Genomic DNA, 22,756 nt, shown 5'->3' on the forward strand with positions numbered 1-22,756 from the left:
GAAGAGATGGTCTGAATTCTGTTTGCGTACTGCCAGCTTCATGAATTCATTGGGCACAGCGTAACCATCAGGGTCAATTACAGCCTCATACTCCGACTCATAAGAACTCTTTGTCATATGGGATGTTGCCATTTCATTACCAAGATAATCATCATCATCATCACAGCCATCCTGAGACTGAGATCGGCCGCCGTAGACACATTCCGAACTGAGACTTTTGCGAAGAGGAAAACGGGTGATGGGTTTCCCAGTGGGTGCGTCTGGCAGTTCGTCCATCGGATTTCTTGGATGTTCATTTTGTGGTGAGGTAGGCTGAGCTGATTTCTGGCGTGTAAGACGTTGCCTGGGAACCAGGGGAATGATGATCGGGCCCTCCATTGACTGGGGGTTACCGCTGGAGTTTGGACGACGTTTGGGGGGCGGGGGGCGGGATGGGGGACGGTGGCGTAACGTGACATCTGGGTGCTCTTGGTTATCGTCCGTCTGACTGACAGAGTTTTGTTCCTTGTTCATTTTTGAAATTCTATCCTGAATCGACATAGAATTTGTACATTCGTTCTCCTTTTCTTCCGTTTGTTTAGAGGAAGAGTCGGCCTTCTGTGCTGGTCTTTTCCTATAGGGATCCTCATTGGTATTTGGCTCAGACTCTGGTGAAAGCATTTTTGATTTCAGATATGCATCATGGGCATGAGTCCGGGGTGGTTTTGGTGGGGCGGCAAAATTCGTTTTGGCGGCGGGAGTTTCTGTGGATGACTGATTGGAAAGATGATGGTCTGTAGATTTGATGTTATTGAACGGTGGTTTGATGGGTGGGTCTGGTGGCGGTTTAGGGGGAGGTTCTGTTGGAGGTTTGGGAGGTGGCTCTGAAGGGGCTTTTATAGGAGGTTCTGAGAACCTTTGAGATTTACTGGGCGATGCTGAAGTGTCACCCGTTTTAGAAATGAAGTGAGAAAGCCTAGGAGGGGGAGTGCTGGGGAGATTGGGTTTCTGGCCCAGGACTGGTTTTGGAGGATTTTTGGCCGTGGTGGACGATGAGGTTGTCGTATTCGAATCGGAATTAATGGACTTGGCAAAACTTTCTTGTACAGACGAATTTCTCATTGCCATTTTCTTGAGTTTATCTACATTTGATCCCTTTTTCTCCTCCCACGGAGTGTCGTAGAAATCCTCGTCCTTTGACGTTTCTTGCAGCAATGAAGACTGTTTATTCACATTTTTATCCTCGGCTATTGGAGGAGGACTGCATTCTTTTGATCCCCTTTGGCTAAATTGTCTCTTCACAGCTTCTGGCTTTCTCGGAGGGGGTGGTTTGTTTCCTGGTTTCGGGGGATTTTGATCAAACATTTTAGTCCTGGACAGAACACTGACCCCTACCGAGGGACTTACATCCTCCAGTTGAACACCAGCTACAGTATTTCTCCTATCGTCAGGTGTTTTACGTACAGCTTCCCTCCTGACCAAGGGCGATTGTGCACCGGACACTGTCCGGTTTTCATTTTTATTTTCACCCCTGAGTTTAACCTCGTCGTCATTTTTTTTCTTATTGATTTTACTGTAAAAATCGGATACATTCGGTGCAGGTGACACCTGCTTATTATTATCATTTTTATTGAACGAAACGTCATTTCTAGATTGCTCTGAGCCTGCAGTTAAATTTGAGATCCTTTTAGCGATAGAAATGGAAGGACTGGAATGACTAGTATCGTCTCCCGAAGATTGCCTCTTAATATTTACATTAGAACTATTGTTTGATACGTTCAAAGAATGACCTTGTGGGCCAGAAGATCCTCCTCCGATGAGAGAAACGATTCGTCTATTCACAGTTGGACTGACTTTTCCACGGCTCTCCACGACTATCGGCTGCTTCAGAGACGTTGATTCGTCTTTGGCATTGGCAGCAGCGTTGACAGAAGAGGAAGTCGTGCCTTGGTCTGTTGCAATCTCCTCTCTGTTGTAAAGCCTAGGGGGGATCTTGGGATGCCCCGGGCTGCGTGTGACAGGCGATTTGTTACGGCTCGGAGGTTGCTGGGGTCGGGCTGGAGGGAGTGGTTTGCCCTCCATACCACTGTCTGTGAAAGTAGGGACAAAATGGAAAAGTTGTGATTTAATGGCCACAATCGAATCTGTAACTGTTTAAAGTCAGCAATGCATCACATCTACAGCTTGTTTATAAAGAAGATAAAAAGAGATCAGGATTATACATCAGTTTATGATTAAGAAAAATAAAAAAAAAATTCCCTTTAAACGAAGTATTCCTTCAGAGCCATTCAGCCCAATGTAACCAGAGTTTATCCCGGTTTCCATAGCGTGAAACAGACAATAGCAATTACTTGCTACCCTTTGTATAGGACGCTAGTCTATCAAAAGAACTTTCTGCCAAATCTAACAGATTCAGCTACCCATTCATGAGGCGAGGGAGGGGGGGGGGGGGGTCAGAGAGAAATCTTGACTGCATCCGGGATCAATCTCGGTCCCTTTGTGTGCGAAGCGAGTGCTCTACCAAGTGAGCTATCGGGACCACCAGCACAACCTAAACCCATGATTAACTACTTTGACTGGTGACAGTGAATGATTAAGAAACACTTACAGTCAACATTCTTTATAACCAGCCCTTGATATAACAAAGTTGCACCAAATCCCAATTTTTCGTTCCTCTTTGTATTTGTAAAAGAATACATCTGTTATAAAACAGACCCATCAAATCTCCAATAGCTCATTATATGGATTCTGATAGTCATTATTATTTCTTTTTTTATTCATTTGGTGATTGTCTAATTAATTATTCTGCTGTTGCTGCTTCAACAGCAAAATTATTACTGCTAGTACTACTTTTGGTAATAATATTACTACCACTACTAGCACCACCACCAATAACAATACTACTACTGCTACCACTACTACTGATACTACTACCACTACTACTACTACCACTACTGATACTACTACCACTACCAACAACACCACTACTAACAATACTACTACTACTACGACTACTGATACTACTACTACTACCAACACCACTACTAATAATACTACTACCACTACTACTACTACCACTACCAACACCACTACTAATAATACTACTACTACTAGTTCTACTACTTCTACTACTACTACTACTACAACCACTACTACCACCACCACCACCACCACAATGAGAGTTGGCAACTCTGTGTTGTAGATCCACAGATAACCAATCTCTCAAAGTCACAAACCATCCACATTTCAAACAATCTCATCTGAATCAAAACGATAATGCATTCAGATTCATATGTAGCCAAACATCTCAGCACAGTATTATGCCAGAGTGAACCCAACGCTAAATACAAATATAAGGATAGGAAATGTGACATATTCCTTTGTCGCAATATAAGATACTTCTTCTTCTTCTTCAATTACCAAGTCTGTGTCAGACATCGTGATCATGGTACGCCATTCATCTCTCTCTGATCAGATAACCTCAGAAAACTAATATTACTCTTCTCTTTATTTGTCATCCAGCTGTTCAAACTATTAAAATATAAGATATAATACTCATTTTTTTTTTTTTTTAAACAAAAAAAACGGCAGAATGTTTTGGCCTCAAAACACTTCTTCAGCAATCAACAACAAAAACAAACAAAAAACATTGAAAACATGACTAGAAAACCAGATTGATTACAGAAATAATATAATTTCTTTGTTGGTGATTTGGTCTTCTAGTAATGTAGTGATGTTTTCACTGGGGTTTTGTTTTGGGTTTGTTTTTTTTTTTTGTTGGCTGAAGAAGGGTTTTGAGCCCGAACTGTTCCATGTTTGGTATTTTGTTGGGGTTTTTATGTTGGTTTTTGTTTTGTTTTTTTGTTTCTTTTGGGGGGGGGGGGGGGGGGGGGGTTAAGCTTATATATTCATTTTAGTCCATTGCTTTTTACAGTCCACAGCTTCTAGCAGCTTAGTACCGATTTGAGTTGATCAGGCACATGTACAAAAGGCAAGCTGATAAGCTGACCAATTATCAGTCTTTATTTTTTTTTTATTTCATAAACCTTTCCATTGTAAATTGATGTAATCGTGAACAAAATGTCATTTTGAACTTGGCCTAGCCCGGTTCTAGTTTACCTGTGCGGCTATGTGGTCTTAGTGCTAAGACACTCGCTTTCAGACCTGAAGGTCCTGGGTTCACATAGTTGAGTCCTTGGAAAGGCTCTTTACTCACATTCTCTCACCATACTTGGGTGTAAAATGAGTAACTAGTCGTTAACAGCGTTGTCTCTGTCGGGAAAAAAATTGTAACATCGCCTAACAGGCATCATGTCGTGTTCTACATGTTGCGTGTTGCTGTTGGTCAGGGACCCTATCTAAAGCGCTTTGAGCACATTTTGTGGATATTGCCCTATATAAAAGCTCAAGTATTTGGTGGGTTTTTTAATCACCCCGACACAAAATACCGATGTGAGTTGATCGGGCACGTGTATAAAGGTCAAACTGATAGCTTGACTTGTTATCAATCTTTTTTCCTTTTTTAAACTTTCCTGTGGATTGATTGATAACAATCGTGAACAAACGATTTGAAATTGGCCTGGCCTTTATATCTAGTTTATCAGTCAACCACACACTCACAAAACGCCTTTCTCTTATATTATGGCAAGAAAACTCTTATATCAAAATATGATTGGACTGTACAACAAATCGGCTGTCGCACATTATCTGTGTGCGGCTATGTGGTGATATGACACTCGCTTTTGGATCGGAAGGTCCTGGGTTCGAGCCTCTCGCTCGGCGCATAGTCGAGTCCTTGGAAAAGGCTCTTTAGTCACATTCTCTCACCGTACTCAGGTGTAAAATGAGTACCTGGCCCGTAACAGTGTTGTCTTTGTCCGAAAAATTGTAATATCTCCTAAAAGGCGTCATGTACTGTCCTACGTGTTAAATGTTGCTGTTGACCAGGGACCCCTTGTAAAGCGCTTTGAGCACATTTTCGTGGATATTGCGCTATATAAAGCTAAATTATATATAAAGCTCAATTATCAAAAAGTTTTTACAAAGTTAATTTGACGCTGTTTCTCAGTATATTGATGCTATGTATTTAGCTTTTGAAAAACACACAAAATCCACTAGTCTGATAAAATGTACCAACACACAAATTTATATGTAACCTTAAGCGTTTATAGTCTGATTAATACAATTTAGTGAGAACTACTCATAAAAATGACTGGCTAAAAACAATAACAAAGAGCTGAGTGACGTCAACTTCGTTCCTCCTCTACATTGTACACATCTTTTTATGACTTAACATTATAAGGTTTGACATGAAACACTGGTATTGTGCACTGGACAAAACCTGGATGTGATTTTTCTGTTTTAAAGGGAGAGAAAATGTACATATGAGGAGCCGTCATTTTTTATCAATAAAAACAAAGAGAAAACATCACCTTAATTCATTTTTACCACACAGTGTTCAAATTTGTAATGCGCAACTGTGATTTAGAATTAAATATTTTTTTTTTTTAATATGCAAACACAATTTATAAAATTAATATAAAATAAATATTTGGATGAATAAAGAATATTATTATTATTATTATTATTATTATTATTATTATTATTATTATTATTATTATTATTATTATTATTATTATTATTATTATTATTATTATTATTATTATTATTATTATTATTATTATTATTAATAATAAATGATTGGATATTTGATTGTCCTTAAAAACCACCCATATATTAATAAACTAATTTTTAGTGATTTGGATGTTGCTTCCTATCCAAAAGTTGCCGATTCGGAATACCTGCGACACGCTGTGAATGTGGCCTTGAGCAAGTCACCTCACCCTAGCTCACTTCCCAGCGCTGCTGCATTATTCCAGTCTTCCATTGGAATAATGCCGTATTTATTTTTAAAAACACAGTATGTTTTATCTGGTTAACATTGCATATACTGTGTTTTTTAAAACAACGACAGAGTAGACCCCATAGACAAATTTCCCTTTATCTCCGATCAAGAGCAAAATGTTAACATGTAGGACAAGATATGTCGCATGTTAAGCGATATTACACATTTTAAAAATTAATTAATATAAATACCAGTCCAAAAGTTTTTTAAAATGAAGACTTCTTATCTACCACCCTGGTACAAAGTACTTTATACAGCCAGTTTTAATAATAATAATGACAATAATAATAATAATAATAATAATAATAATAATAATAATAATAATAATAATAATAATAATAATAATAATAATAATAATAATAATAATAATAATAATAATAATAATAAAAATAATAATAATAATAATTATAATAATAATAATAATAATAATAATAATAATAATATTCATCATCATCATCATCATAATAATAATAATAATAATAATAATAATAATAATAATAATAATAATAATAATAATAATAATAATAATAATAATAATAATAATATTCATCATCATCATCATAATAATAATAATAATAATAATAATAATAATAATAATAATAATAATAATAATAATATAATAATCATAATCATAATAATAATAATAATAATAATAATAATACATTATATTTGATGAGCGCTTGTCCATATCACAAGGAAGTGCTTAGAGCGCTTTATAGCAGGGGCATCAACAATTCAATTTGGAAAATAACAAAGTCTTTAGATGCTTTTTAAACATATCTTTCGATAAGGAATGCCATATTTCTTTTGGAAGTTTGTTCCAGAAGGTTGAGATGTTTCTAGAAAAGGATCGTCCTCCACATGACATGGAAATAGTTCTCAACAGTCATTTCCTCGAAATTTAAAAAATTGTATTCAGGTTTTTAAAGAAAATAATACATATATTTTATAATTGATATGGAATTAATATAGGTTGATTATTTGGAAAGCAATACATTGGACTAAAATATATCATGATATGCTCAGGCTATATTAAAAAATGAATGAAAAAAAAGAAAGAAGAAAAAAAAAAAAGAAGCAGGCGTACAGTTATTCAAAGCAAACTAGAGAAGAAGCATATCGCTCGTTGTAATGAGTCATCACCAAAATAAACTCTATAAAACAAAACAAAACAAAACAAGCAAACAAAATAGATGAGCTTTATAATTATTGCGTAATAATCGCTATAAGTACTCAAAATGCTTTACAAGCAATCAATCCCAAACCAACAGCAGTTCATGTAGGATAAGACAGTGGGACTTGAACACAGGATCTAAAGGGCACAAGCTGAAAGCCATACAACTAGACCACATTGGTGAACATCAGATCCCTATGCAATCAATAACATCCCTCGTTTATCCAGACACTGCAACTATGCGTTGTCCAATGACTATATTTTTCACTAATTTTCAATTTTGATTGAAATCAGTGTCCATAGAATGGCATCTTAAAGTTGACCATTAAGTCATATATCTTGCAACTTGATTGACAAATGGTCGAACAGATTGTTTTAGAATAGACGCATCACCACCTTTATCCACCTTGAGAGAGAGTGTCTTATTACTTATAAGATTGTCAAGCAGCATCCCAGAAGCCAGTGTAATATCAACAATTTAAATGATGAATAGCCCCAGTGAGTTCATGTGCTAGACTTTTCGGTATCAATAAAATCATAAAGTTAGTGATCAGCAGTTTAAGGATAACATTTGTCATATCTTTATTTAACTGTCAACTCCATTTGGCTATCTTTGGTGGTGACAAATATACCAATCATTTGATTAAAAAATTAAGATATTAAGATTTCACGACACACTTAAACACAAAACACTAGCACTCCCAACTGTCAAAGGCCAACACAACACACAACGCTCACAAACATACATGCACACAAAGTCAAGTTATTAATCCTGCATTTCATCCCATTTCATTTCCTATTTCTGTGACTTGTCCTTCTACAAATCATTGATCATTGCCCTTCACATTTTCTGAGGCTCGTCATCCTGCACATTACTATTCTTTACACTTCATCTTTCTGGGCCCAGGACTGAAGAAAACACTCAGCCATAAACATTCCAATCTACATTAACTCACTCAATCCTAGAGATTTTTGCTACTTTTCAACATTGGAAAAAAAAATGTATTAAAAATGAGATGTACATAGATAGTTTTATTCAACTACCATTAACATGTAAAAACTAAAAACATTAGCTTTGATACTACGCCTATAATTTATCTCATAAAAAATGTAATAAATAGGCATGGGGCAAAAGTAGCCTGGGTAAACTACGGATATAGTCGGTGTTAGGGTTGAGTGAGTTAACAATTCAAAAATCAAATATGTACTCAACTAGGCTTCAATCACATTGACAAATGTCACCAGCCATTCGCAAGAACAAACACATACAATTACAGCTTTCTTCCACGAACAATACGTGAATGGAACAAACTACCACATGACATAATAGACATCACAGACCCCACATCATTTCACATATACAAGGACACTGGGAGGATTGAATGACTGTAGTGACAGGATTAGCGTGGTCTGATCGATAAAACTGATGTTATAAGATTTGTGATGATGGGCACAGTGTGCCTGCCTTTTCCATTTCATGGACTTAAACTTGAAATTGGTCATAAATTCGTCTTTCTGAAGCTCATTTTCTTTGCATACCATCTCTCTTCATTTTATATTTTAGGGGTTCGTCTTCCTGTAGATCATTCCTCTTCTCTCCATCCTTGTCTTTCTGTAGATCATTCCACTTCTCTCCATCCTTGTCTTTCTGTAGATCATTCCTCTTCTCTCCATCCTTGTCTTTCTGTAGATCATTCCTCTTCTCTCCATCCTTGTCTTTCTGTAGATCATTCCTCTTCTCTCCATCCTTGTCTTTCTGTAGATCATTCCTCTTCTCTCCATCCTTGTCTTTCTGTAGATCATTCCTCTTCTCTCCATCCTTGTCTTCCTGTAGATCATTCCTCTTCTCTCCATCCTTGTCTTTCTGTAGATCATTCCTCTTCTCTCCATCCTTGTCTTTCTGTAGATCATTCCTCTTCTCTCCATTCTTGTCTTTCTGTAGATCATTCCTCTTCTCTCCATCCTTGTCTTTCTGTAGATCATTCCTCTTCTCTCCATTCTTGTCTTCCTGTAGATCATTCCTCTTCTCTCCATCCTTGTCTTTCTGTACATCATCATTCTTTACTTCTTTATTATAGATTTCATTATTCTCCACATCCTTCTGGAACCGGCCATTATCTTCATTGCCATTTACTACAGCTCTCTGAGGCTCAAAAACATGCACTTTACCTTTCCCCCTGTCGTTTGTCATCTTGGTACACGACTTTTTTTTATGGGATTGATCACACATTATGTTAGTTAAATATTCCTCATTCTTCACCTCTTCAGATTCATCATATTTACCGCCTTCTTAGCACCATCTGTCTGGAAAATGTTAAAACTTTTAGGCAGAGGCACAGTTCAATGATTCGTCTTAGGATTTCTCAGTCCTTGAACTGACCAACCTCTATTACTGTCTCATAGAATGTTAACAACTAACGAAAGAGTGAAAATGGAGAGGCTTCGTATGGGAACAAAACAGACAATGGATGTTTCGGGTACAAACCCTTCGTCAGCACAACAGTACACAAATAAATGTGGAAAACAAATAAAATATAATGAAAAATAACTTGTATCGTCTGTACTCAATGGTGATTGAGTGTACTCAACGTTTATTTGTGTACTGTTGTGCTGACGAAGGGTTTGTACCCGAAACGTCCATTGTCTGTTTTGTTCCCATACGAAGCCTCTCCATTTTCACTCTTTCGTTAGAATTTTACGATCACCGGCTTCAGGCAGCCACTACCGTTTTCTACTAGAATGTTAACAAGGAGCACTTCTAATTTTGATGACAACAAAGCAAACATTCTGAGCAAGATACAAATTAAACATGGGAGTAAACGCCAACTCCAAGTCCAAGGTATTTGATTATTGGGCACTACATTGATCTCTAATAGGTATTACAATTGAGGCATTGCTTCTAATACAGTGGACTCCGGATAAGACGATGCCCAGAGGAACCGAGAAAAAAATCGACTTATCCGAAAATCAACGTAACCGGAGTGTAACCAAATGAGCAAAAACGCATTTGAACAAAGCAACCCAATCTAGAATAAGTATGTCCCATCATATCGCGCGGTCTCTGTAGTGGTCACCAGAGGCTCCTAGCCCCAATAGCCCCAAAGAGGAATCAGAATATATAAAAATCGGAATTTGAGATAAAAAAATCGGAATCAACTTACTGCTATTGACTATGACATGCTTTGCAACAGAAAATGTAATAGACAATCCAAAAGTACTCAAATGATTCAAAATAAAAAAATGTGTAAAAATGTACAGATTGTGTAAAGACTAAGAATGGGGTCAAATAATAATAGAAAACACACAGGTCCTGGCCGTCTGAGAGCAAAGTATTGAATGGATGGATTTAACCTTGTCAGGACCCCCCCCCCCCCCCCCTCCCCGCACACACCTAATCAAACAAACGCGCGTGCCGGTACACACACACACACACACACACACACACACACACACACACACGTACACAGGGCTAAAATTAAATAGGGAAAGAAGCTGACCGTACTCAATAATATTATTACCGATTGAAGCCAACATATAATATTACCAAGGTTATCGACCTCACGAATTGGAGTCACCATAATAATAATAATACTTTGGTCAACCCCCCTCCCAAACATATAATATTATCCGACATCAGCAGCACACACTTTGAAGGGACTAATCATACACAAAATGTGTGTTGATTGACCATTGAAGATGCTGACGAAATAAGCCATAGCTCACTTTTTTCACTAGAGATTTTAAAAAATATTTTCCTCGATGGGAAATGTGGAAAGCGGAATTTTTGCTTTGAATGTGGAATGTATACCAATTAAGTGAAATTATTCCGCGAAAAGCGGAAGGGTAGGAGCCTCTAGGTCAAGGTCATGCTTCTTGTAAATCGTCGAGACAGAAATAGCTGGTATGCCAATTTCCTATGCGATGATTTTCTGTCGCGTGCCAAACTTTCCAAATGCATCGAATCTTCCTTTTCCGCGATAGCCATTGTAGTTGTAGACTTGACTTGAATTCTTCTTGATAAAATTGATACTAATTAAGAGGGCCATTACATAGGATGGCCTGGAATTAGAACCAAAAAAAATATTGAACTTGAAGTTGCGACAATGTAAAATTTGAGATGGGGAAATTAAAGTTATTCAATACTGCTTATGTACATTGAGCACGGACGTCAGGCAAAGCACCTACATCACATCGATGTGCGCCAATCGTTCGCGGATATTCTTAACCACTGAAAATTCTTACTGGTAGCTTTTTTAACCAATGGAAATACTTGTTTATTTGTGATTTTATTGTAGTCATGAGTGATAAGAACATCGACTTAAGCGACATCGACTTATGTGGAGTTTATTTTTTTTTTTTACTAATGTTATATAGGAAGAAGGGGGAGGGACCAAGAAAAAAAATCGACTTGGATAAAAATCGACTTAGGCAACGTCGACGTATCCAGAGTGCACTGTAATGACAATATAATAATGATAAAAAAAAAACAACAATAATAATAATAATGATAAAAATAAAAACAATAATAATAATAATAATAATAATAATAATAATAATAATAATAATAATAATAATAATAATAATAATAACAATAACAGCGACATAAAGCAGTGAAAATCATAGGTTTTAAAAAAATCCAAGCACTGATAACAAAGACCTTACCATCCTCAAAAAGTTGACGAATGTTTTTCAACTTTCCAGGTGGCAACTGACGTACGCTTTCAACTCGGTTAGGATTCATTATCGAGGAACGCTGGAGAGTTCCATAAACGCTACACTAAATATTGTTAGTGATTCCCGCATCCACATCCAAATAACATGTCATGCAGTGAGTAAAGGAGTTCTATATGCATACATCGTTGTTAAAATACCTTTCTGTTGTTGACTCAAGCACCAAGTTTCCAGGGGGTCTGAAAATTAAAATTGGAAGAATAAACAATTTTATTGGGGTCATTTGAAACACAAAACTTTACACAACTGCATTCTCAGAGACAAAAAAAAAATGTTTTCCTCAATTTAAAACTTTGATATGAATGAAATGCAAACTAACTTATGTTGTTTTTTTTTATTTATTTAAAAATTTTAAAATGAACTTTTATACAGCGCAATATCCACTAAACATGCTTTACAAGGGGTCCCTGGTCAACAACAACACTTAACATGTAGGATGGGACACGATGTCTGAAAGCAAGTATTCTACCACAAGGCCACATAGTCACACAGGCTTCAGGAACAGCCTGATTCATATTTACTCCTCTGATGGTACAATGCTCAGTTACAACAATTTTTTAACGCTCCATTTCAATTTGTTTGATTGGAAAGTATTTGAAGGTAGCCATTTCCTGAATAGAGAGATCCCACTGAACAACTACTGTGACTACTACTACTACTACGTGAAAAAGATTCTTTGTCTATTTTTAAACGTTTGCTTAAAACATATCTGTTTCGATTTTAGTAGATGGGATGAGAAGCAAGGTAGGTTTGGTTTGTGTTGTGTGTGTGTGTGTGTGCTTGTGTGTGTAAATGATTATGTTTATCCAAAGTAATTTGTAATTTAAGCGCTTAGAGTCTGGTGTCTCGGAGTTATAGCGCTATATAAGTTTTCAGCATTATTATTATTATTACTACGTCTTCCATACAACGACTAATACTGCTACTATTACACTATGCATCTCTATTGAATGTCTGATTTAAAAGGGATCTGATACAACAAAGAGTTTGCTTCTCCTCACCATCCCTGTTACATCAGGCTCTGGTTATCACTGTATAACTAAAAGCAAATTAAGATAGGATAGAGAAAAAAACAATAAAGTGGGTAATGTAACCCAAATAAATGGAGACAGCACAAGGCAAACAACGTTTCGGCTCTTGGCCTTCATCAGGATACAAACAAGCAAGATACAAAAAATATATGACCACAAAAAAAAAATGGGGCAACAGAGAGATATTTGGGGAAGGGCTAGATGGATAAATTTAACATATTCTATATTCTTCTTGCCTCAACATCTAAATAAAATAACTAAATAATGAGCTTTTTGTATATAGCGCAATATCAACTAAACGTGCTCAAAGCGCTTTACAAGGGGTCGCTGGTCAACAGCAACATTTAACATGTAGGATGGGACATAACGCCTGTCAGGCGATATTACAATTTTTCGGACAAAGCACCGCCGGGTACTCATTTTACACCTGAGTACGGTGAGAGAATGTGAGTAAAGAGCTTTTTCCAAGGACTCAACTATGCGCCGAGCGCGAGGCTTGAACCCAGGACCTTCCGATCCGAAAGCGAGTGTCATACCACTAGACCACATACCCCCTCCCCTATACATCTCTGTTACTATATTTGACAAAAGGTTATTTTTTGTTATCATTTTATCTCTTGTGTGTCTTGATTGTTTATCTCTTAACAAAGGCTGTCTTGTGCCTTCATCATTTATAGGGTTCACATGACCCACTTTACTTTTCTACTTATCACTATATATATATTCACTTTAAATTGACAAACAAACTTACAATTAAGTCTGCTTTTCTGCTTTTGATTCTTAAAACAACCTGGCCAGTTCAAATAATCCTCAAATAAGTAAAGACAATCAAAGCATGAGACGAAAAGTGTTTGAAGATTATTTTTTTTCCTTATACACATGTATGTTGGCATGACAAAGTTATACTTGGATAAACTAGAGAACGGTGGGGGATGCTTGAGCCTAGGATCATGAAAATACTAACGAAAGAGTGAAAATGGAGAGGCTTCTGATGGAAACAATACAGACAATGGACATCCATTGTCATTATTGTTCCCATCCAAAGCCTCTCCATTTTGACTCATTCATTAGTACTTGGATAAACTCCATATTTTCACACCGTTTAGCACATTTATTCTATGACCTGTATGGTGTTTTGTTTTGTGTGTGTGTGTGTTTTTTTTTAATAGACCCAAATAAGCAGAAAGGTGTGCTGATAAAGTGGATAGCTTTTACAGATATGATCCTGAATAGAACACTCCATCTCATCCTAAAATACAAACTTCCAAACCAAATTGCTGACTTTGACTCCACTTGGTCAACTCTCAAACTCAAAATGGCAAAGTAAATGTGTAGTTTACTTACAGTGGGTTTGAAACCCAAAAACAGTGATAGTTTGATGGAGACGGTATCTGTATGTGCCATGATAGAGGCAAATCAGAATAAAACTAACTTTTAATGAACTAACATTTACGTTGTTTAAAAAAAACAACAAAAAAAACATGAATTTTTATATTGCACAATATCCACTAAACATGCTCAAAGCGCTTTACAAAGGGTCCCTAGCCAACAGCAATACATAACATGTAGAACAAGACACGCCTGTTAGGCGATATTACAATTTTGTTCCAACAGAGACAAAGCTGCTAACGGCCAGGTACTCATTTTACCCCTGAGTACAGTGAGAGAATGTGAGTAAAGAACCTTTTTCAAGCCTTTCCTCGAATCCAGGACCTTCCAATCCAAAAGCAAGAGACATACCACTAGACCACATAGTTGTCAGGATCACCAATATAGTGATTGAAAATAAAGACAAGTGTTGTTTTCATTTTCAAATTTAATATTTAATGCATCAAGAACAAAACTAACGACCAACCACTCATAGACTACCAGTTCATAGCAGTCGCAACAATTAATAAGATAAAAAGCAACAATGCTAAATGAACCAGCTTTGTGTCAGTGTTTTATATAGATAGATGTTGTTATTTGCTACACGTTACATGTTAGGTATCTCGCAATCTGCAAGATGATCTAGTCAATTCTGAGATTATGAACCAGACGTAAGCTTGGCATATTGTGTGACATGATATGTAAACCAAAATGTTATGATTTCCTCAAAAGTTCCTTATCAAAGATGATGATAAAAATAAAAAGGAAAATTCTCCATCCATCAAAGTGATATCTCTCCATATGTGTAGAGAACTATGGGGCTATGAGGACTTGTGGTATTGACACTCGCTTACAGATTGGAAGGTCCTGGGTTCGAGCCTCACTCGGCGCATAGCTGAGTCCTTGGAAAAGCTCTTTACACACATTCTCTCACCGTACTCAGGTGTAAAATAAATACTTGGCCATAACCGGGTTGTCTCTATCCAAAAAAAAAATGTAATATCTCTTAGCAGGCATCATGTCATGTCCTACATGTTAAGTGTTGCTGTTGGCCAGGGACCCCTTATAAAGTGCTTTATGCACATTTAGTGGATATTGCGCTATATAAAAGCTCAAGTTGTTGTTTTTTCAAGAACAAATATGTGCAGTTTACAAAATGCTAATGGCACTTAAAATCCATGCCGAGAAGTAGGAATAAAGAATGAAAGCAAGCAGAATGCTTTATATCTAATTTGACATCACAAGTTCACATGAAAAAAATAACACCTAGTGAATTAACTCTCGCCAGCAAAATGACTTGGTAGCACCACATCGATAAAATTTGTAAAAATGCCAATACAAAACTTGGATTCTTACTAAGAAATGTAAAGTTTGTCCAAGAAGCATCAGAGAAACCTGCTATATGGTCTTCGTACAGTCAAAATTTAGATTTTATAATGCCTGTATTTGGGACCCCAAGAGTAAAAAGCAGTTGGAATAGTTCAAAACAGAGCATGTAGGTTTGTTTGTAACAACTACAAGAGGATTGAAAGCATCAGTGAGATGCGCAAGAGCCTAAAAACTGGTCGCCATTTCATAAAAGACGCACCATCCAAAAAGCCAAAGTCCTTTTTAAGGCCGTCAGGGACTGACAATTCGAAGTGATAGCCTCATTCCAAATGAAAGAAAACAGCACTCGTACTCATATCAGGTCCCACAGTTACTCCCCAATCCCATTACCAGTTGATCATTAATTTTCTCTCCGTATTCAACCAGTGCTTATTAATTTTATTAATAGGCTCCTAGTCCAGTATTATCTAATAATATTAGCCCCATCTCAACTCATTTTTTCCTAGCACCATCCAAATATGGAATTCCCTGGCCGAAAATATTTTTTAAACGATGGCCAGATTGAAATTGACAGAGAAATCGATAAAATCAAAAGGAAGGCTTAGACACGCCCATTAGTTCTCACCATACTCATAATTATCTTCGATGCACAGAGTAACAATTTAATGACAAGACAAGCAGGGCTTCCCAACACAAACACATTCCACAACTCAAGTGCCAAATAACAAACCAGAACACATTGGAAAACATAAATAGATTTATGTTCTCCACAATAAGTTTTCCATGGTGGGTAAAATTAATAAATATGAGATTCTATGTGTTACTATTTTACTAATAACTATTTGATATTTCACCTTAGCTTAGCCTTAGTCGACTTAGACTGAGGCCTTTCGATTTCGACGAAAGTTAATTAATTAAAGGTCTGATAACACTGCTATATTTTTATGGATTTGTTGTTTAAATGGATATACTCTATACTAAAACTCAACTTAAACCATGCAAAATATTGCCCATTACAACAAAGTTAAAACAAGCAGACAAATTGCGTTCTGGTGCCAGACTTATAAATATATGAAATATGTGCACTTGCATCATGTGTATGAAGAATGAATGTGTATATATCTGTGAAAACTTCAAGTTGAGCTGAGAAAAATGGGTTGGCCTGTGGTGGTGCTGTTACTGTGACTGTGACTAAGTGAGTGTGGACACTACGGACCTAGGAGTATGGTGAGAGAATGAGTGTCTGAATGAGTGGGAGCGCAGTGTGTACTAGATTAGTAGTGGTTGGATAGGTGGGAGTGCCCTAGTACTAGCTAATTCTAAGTAATAGTATCTAGAAGGAGCGATCTAACCTCAGTAAAAGTAAAAGTAGGAGTAGGCAGTAGGGTAGATCCAGGAGGAGTCGTTCGTTCCATTGTCGTTGAATTGAAGTGCTAAATATAAAAATGAAGTTTCACAATACAAACCTTGATAGTAATTGAACGAGTCATTGTTAGTTGTAACATTTTCACTTATCACTAACTCGAATGATGATATAAATCCCGAATTTTGAATTAATTTGATCCACTTGACTTCCTGAATCAAACGCCTAAGTGGTCGCTACCCTAGTGTCGTTCCTTTCATTGATAGAGTGGGCGTTACCTCCCTTCTCAGTTGCTATTTTTTGTTTTCAATTTCAGTCCTTCTTATTTATCTCCCCTGCCGATTAAATCCTTTTCCGGTATATCGTCAAAGAAAATGGTAGGCTATCAACAATTTTGTTTTGAAAAATCAAATGATATCTGTGAAATCCATGTCCATCCTCGGGTTTGTTAGACAAACTATGTACAGATACATATTCTCTTTCATTTGAACAAGTAATGATAGAAAGTTGCGTTGTTATATGAATATGTCTTGCATTTGTTTTGGTCACTACCGTTACTTTCAATTTCAAGTCAACGATGTAAAATGGAATAATTTATATCACCAACAGTTATAGAACAGTTGGTATATGGCACTTCGTTAAAATAATCTTGTGTGTCTTTTTAGCTTGATCTTGACTTACCTATTTGCCCACTTTGTACTGTAGGTTGAAAGTTAACACGACTCTTGTCATTAGTCAATACTCATTGTAGGCACTTGCAAAAATTTTTCAAAATAGTGATATCGGTATTAATTTAGCGTAGAAAAATAAAGGGAAGTGAAACATTTACTAAAGTGAAAAAATTATCGCTCTATCTCAACTAGTTAAAAAGTTATAACCTTTTATGTGGTGAAAAATCTCTATAGAAGCTTAATAGAAAATATGTGACCAAAACACAGCAACCCAATGGATAATCAAGTATAATTCAGAAACGGCTTCAGATACAACTTTGAAATTTTTACATGTGGTAATTCATCATCTCTGTAATACATTGCAAACAGAAAAATAATTATTTATTGAGAGAGAAAGGTATAGTTTAGAGCTGAAACAGCTGAAATCAAGGAAAAATAGATCACGACATGCAAATGAATGACCTATTGGAATTTTGGAAAAGTCGACAATTAAATATTTATTCACATGTAGATAGACCAAATACACCACTGAATCGGCGTCATTTAGTTGTTCACTTTGAACTTTTCAAAATGAAAATAGACCTCATAAAAGCAGAGATATGGACTGATAAATGTTTGAGGTGGTGTATTAGTGTTTAAAATGGTCGAAAATAGGTGATTTTAAAAACTTCCGCTCCCCCGTCCCCTAAATTGGACAGGCGTCCGTCAAAGGATGAAAAACGTCAAAATCAACAGTGAAAAATCAATCGGAAAAAAAAGGAAGAGAATTGTAAATTATAAAATGAATGCATGGACATGAAAACGCCAATTAATTGAATAATTTAAAACAAAAATAACTTCCATAAATGGAATATTTTGTAAGATATAAAGATGTAAAGTTTTGATGTGGATTGACGAAGTTATCTCTCAAACCCAGCAGACGACAGGAAGTGAATCAGTATAAGAAAATGGCGGCTTCTGTAAACAATCGAGGCCAATTACTGTTTTTTGGGGAGCTCTAACTTTTGAGTGCAAACATATTTTGCTCTGAAATTTTTAGAGAAGCTACTTTAATATGTATCTCAGAAGGACTTTTTTTTATTAAGAAGGACCATCTCTGGTTTAAAAGTTATAAGCGTTTAAACACATATACTCTCTTTACGCAAAGATTTCTCAAAATCATGATATAGGAAGATAATAATATTAGCATCATTGTATGCAGAATTTTATGCCCTTTCCAATGATATATAATACATGCCATTTCATTCCACTGAGAAAGAAGAATGAGCATTTTAAAATCACTCCTAAATTTTTTCCCCTCAAAAACGGAAACAGAAATCCTCGCCTGTTTTCAACTCGCGAGAGCTACTTCTTGCAAGTGCCTACTCATTGGCACACTGTGTTCGTCAACTCTCCTACTCTGACTCTACTCTACTGACTTTTGTGTACACAACATACACTGGACTGAGCCGACTGTATGGTATCTACTGTTGGTGGAGAGAAGGGTAGCTTTTCCAGTTCCAGAACAATGGCCTTCGAAAGAAAAAAATCTTTGTAAAATTATTTTCACGGTCGGGAACAAAAGAAGGAAAATTATTTTGAGGGTCACGAACAATAAACTGATTTTAACTTTATTTAACTGCACTGTACAGTTTTGATTTTGCTGTCTGTGCCCAAACATTGCTCCGTCTATCCTCCAATAAAGCACAAAGTGAAGATTATTTTTCAAAGTAGGTTGCTTATACTTATGCATTGATGGCTAACCTGCTTTATATTTAATCCCTTTTTATTTTCCAGGGTTGCACCAGCAAAAAGAAGTGTAGGAAGCTACGTGGACACGTGAGTCATGGACACGGACGTGTAGGTAAGTGAAGACTAACTCAGGCCGTTAGCTATCGCAACTACAGTATTTATCTCCTAAAAATTTGGGGGCAGCATGGCTCGGCGGTACGGTTTTTGCTTCATACTCGAAAGGTACCGAGTTTGATCACCCTCAGCTGCACTGTGTGGCCTTGAGCAAGTCACCTCGCCCTTGCTCAGTTGCGGCTGACACCTGGGTTATTCCAGTCTTCCCTTGGAGTAGGCCCTAGAGACAGATTTCCCCTATGGGATGAGAAAATGGACTTTTATTATTTACTTAAACTAAATTGACTTTTATTAACATCAAACGAGAGGGTGATTCCTCTTGAAGAGTATGAGACATGAATTTGAATCATTAAAAGACATCTATAGGATTTTTTTTCCTGTCCCATCACTCAAAAGTTCCAAAGATCGGGTCACAGCCACTTGGTCATTTATCACCTCACTGCTGGAGTGTTAAATGGACATTTACCAAAGTGTTCATGGAGCTGAAGTTTATCCCAGTTTCATTGCAATTGCTTTGTACCATATTGTCTTTTGCATAGTATTTTCTCCCTGACTTTGTTATGAGTTATTCTCACTAGTTATATTATCCAGACTGTAAAAATTATGGTTACACAGTCTTGTGTGTTGGTCTGTTTACTTCCGGATGGCAATGTTGTGAGCTTCTAAGCCAAGCGCATACTATTTATACGAGATGGAAGTCAGTTTGGTGGCGGTGAATCGGCTTCAGTCGAGAACCTGCCTGGCGGCAAACTCACTTCGTCAATGGGGACTTTCCATCTGTCCAATATGTACCTGTTGCTGTTAGGTTTAAAATGTTTAATGTGCTTTTAGCTGTGCTTGTATCTACTTCTGATGGTTACTTGTTTTGAAAGCCTAGTGAAGTTTGATTTGTTTGGTTTTTCTCTGGGGGGGGGGGGGTTAATCATCTTTACTTATATGATTGACTTGCTTTTTGGCATTCCTTGTACTTCCGCATCAAGGCACCTCTGTGTATTGACTTTCTTCCTTACACAATTTATTGGCTAAAGAACTTGTCTGTAATTGATGATAACATTATGATTGTTTTGCTTTTGTTTTTTCTTTTTCTTTCCCTCCTAGGTAAACACAGGAAGCATCCTGGTGGTCGTGGTAATGCTGGAGGTGGTCACCATCACAGAATCAAATTTGACAAATTGTGAGTGTTTTATCCCTGCATTGTTTTTATTATTTCCTATTTGTTTCTATCTTTGACAGATAAAATTCAGATCAGCTGAGACTGTTGTGGTTTTTTTTTTTTTTTTGTTGTTTTTTATTTCTTGGGGGGGGGGTTGTTTTGTTTTTCCTCTTCTCTTATTCTTTCTTTCTATCTGTTTTTTTTTTTTATGGCAGGCATATTATGTTTGCCTGTTGTAGTACAATAATGTTAATTCCTTTTTATTTTCTTTCCTTCTCTCACTTTAGTCATCCAGGTTACTTCGGTAAAGTAGGTATGAGATATTTCCACAAGACAAACAACAAATACTTCTGTCCCACAATCAACCTAAGCCACTTGTGGTCCCTGGTACCCGAAGACAGGAGGGAACATTTTGTCAACTCAGACAACCCCAAGGCCCCTGTTGTTGATTGCGTGAATGCTGTAAGTATTGCTGCATCAATTGCTTTATTTTGGATCTTAGATTACTAAAAACATTTATTTTGTTATTTAAATTATTGTCTATCTTGGACTCTCCCTGGTTCTCAATTTATTTTATTTTTTATTTATTTTTCTTTGTTCTGTTGTAAAAGCAATATCCACCAAATAGAAATTTGGGTATTGTTTGTTGTTGCATACATGCCGAATCTTACTAATTTTTCGTAATTTTACGAATTTTAGACAAATTTCATGGTCAAATACGAAATTTTATGGAAAATTACGGATTTTTTATTCTTATTAGTACTTAAATGATAATAATAGTAAAAATGATAAGTACAACTACTACTACTATAATAATAATATTGTGGTTGTTCATACACAATTTCAAACATTACGAATTTCCTTGTCAAATTACTATTAAAAAAAATTACATTAAAGTTACTAAATTTGAAGTTTTCAATTTGGCAAGTCTTATTGGCATGCCAGTATGCACGGAATCACTTCATTCCATTCATACTGGTATCTTTTGTTAAGCACATGGATAAAGCTATCTTTCCTTTGTGTTTTATGTCAGTACCATAAAGTTTCCCTTGTAAAAGTAGTGACTTTGGTTTTGCAGCCAAGGGTATCCCTGATTTTATTTTCCAAGGGTTGGCAAGTCTGGGAATGGATGATACCATCACTTTTAAACATTTTTACTGATAATTCTGTCTCTCTTGGGGATTGCCTTTTTGGAGGGGAATTTCTGAAATTTGTTACTTTCAAACTATTTTCAATATTTCTATGCAATATCCTCTAATGCATACTTCCTAGTTTTGATGAGTGAATCTTATGGTGTACTGAGGGCATATAAGAATAATTTCAGGTCCGAAATTTATGAAGTTGATGTTTGCTAGTGTGGATAGGGGGCAAAACTACCAAAGCCATCAGTATGGCCAATCAAAAATTGATTGTAGATACCAAGATAAAGCATCTTGCTTTTATGCATGTCATTTGAACTTGTATTTTGCATTTGGAAAACGGTATTTAGTCTTGTCATCTCAATTATCTCTTATTGCCACAAAGCTTGATATACTCTTAATTGGTTGGCATCTAAAGAGGCAAAGTTTCGCGGTTATTCCATATGACAGCTTGTCAATGCAACGGTAATGAGCAGGATTCAGTTGCAGTTTGTTTCATATCCTTAAATTGGAGAAGGGAGCAGTTCTTAATACCCTGCAATTATGGGGGTTGGGTTCATGCAGTGCAGCTGGGTTTTAGGTGGTGATGAGGTCAATCATCATTGAGTAGTCAGATACTTTGCACTGACATATTTTTACAGCTTTTACATTGAAATTAGTTCATCACAATGATTGGTTTCAGACATTTTCCCTATATATTTATGATTTAATTGCTCATCTGCATTTCAATTTCTTCTCAGCTTTTTTATTCTTATTGTTTGACTTTTTTTTTTTTCTTCTTTCTTTTACTTTTTTTTTGGGGGGGGGGTGGTATTGTTTAACCTTTTTAATATATTGTGTCTTCAGCTGATATGTATAGCTTACATTTGATTGAAATTTCCAGCTCATTGTGATATTTATTTTCTTTCAGGGTTTTTTCAAAGTTCTTGGTAATGGCCATCTTCCCAAAAGGCCACTTATAGTGAAAGCTAAATACTTCAGCAAAGTAGCAGAGAGGAGGATTAAAAAAGCTGGTGGTGCCTGTGTCTTGGTGGCCTAGAATGTAATAAAGATAATATACGAAATGCA

General features: G+C 36.4%; 2 protein-coding genes across 3 annotated transcripts in view; one reads left to right on the top strand and one right to left on the bottom strand.

Moving 5' to 3' along the window:
• The window catches only part of LOC144978088 (uncharacterized), a 60,591-nt gene extending 43,432 nt beyond the window's left edge, over window positions 1–17,159 (bottom strand). Inside the window, exons 1-3 of one of the 2 annotated variants that reach the window (XM_078923648.1) lie at window positions 16,870–17,159; window positions 11,721–11,968; window positions 1–2,069 (exon numbers count right to left, since the gene is read on the bottom strand). The exon at window positions 1–2,069 is cut by the window's left edge and continues 6 nt beyond it. In XM_078923648.1, the coding sequence (XP_078779774.1) occupies window positions 1–2,069; window positions 11,721–11,799 (2,148 nt within the window). In that variant the 5' untranslated portion in view covers window positions 11,800–11,968; window positions 16,870–17,159. The remainder of the gene's footprint in view (window positions 2,070–11,720; window positions 11,969–16,869) is intronic. The other variant, XM_078923649.1, reaches the window with a different exon arrangement.
• Window positions 17,160–17,176: 17 nt separating this feature from the next.
• Window positions 17,177–22,756, top strand: LOC144978089 (large ribosomal subunit protein uL15-like). Its single transcript, XM_078923650.1, has 5 exons — window positions 17,177–17,257; window positions 19,328–19,394; window positions 20,495–20,570; window positions 20,837–21,011; window positions 22,599–22,756. The coding sequence occupies exons 1-5, from the start codon at window positions 17,255–17,257 to the stop codon at window positions 22,725–22,727; spliced, it is 450 nt and encodes a 149-aa protein (XP_078779776.1). The 5' UTR covers window positions 17,177–17,254; the 3' UTR covers window positions 22,728–22,756.

This window comes from Berghia stephanieae, chromosome 8 (genome assembly GCF_034508935.2).
Source record: "Berghia stephanieae isolate SIO BIC M18660-M18661 chromosome 8, UCSD_Bste_1.3, whole genome shotgun sequence".
Classification (NCBI taxonomy): domain Eukaryota; kingdom Metazoa; phylum Mollusca; class Gastropoda; order Nudibranchia; family Aeolidiidae; genus Berghia; species Berghia stephanieae.

Coding starts and splice junctions, on each gene's coding strand:
- LOC144978089 (XM_078923650.1), top strand. Junction 19,395..20,494: donor TCATGGACACGGACGTGTAG/GTAAGTGAAGAC, acceptor TTTCCCTCCTAG/GTAAACACAGGAAGCATCCT. Junction 21,012..22,598: donor TTGTTGATTGCGTGAATGCT/GTAAGTATTGCT, acceptor ATTTTCTTTCAG/GGTTTTTTCAAAGTTCTTGG.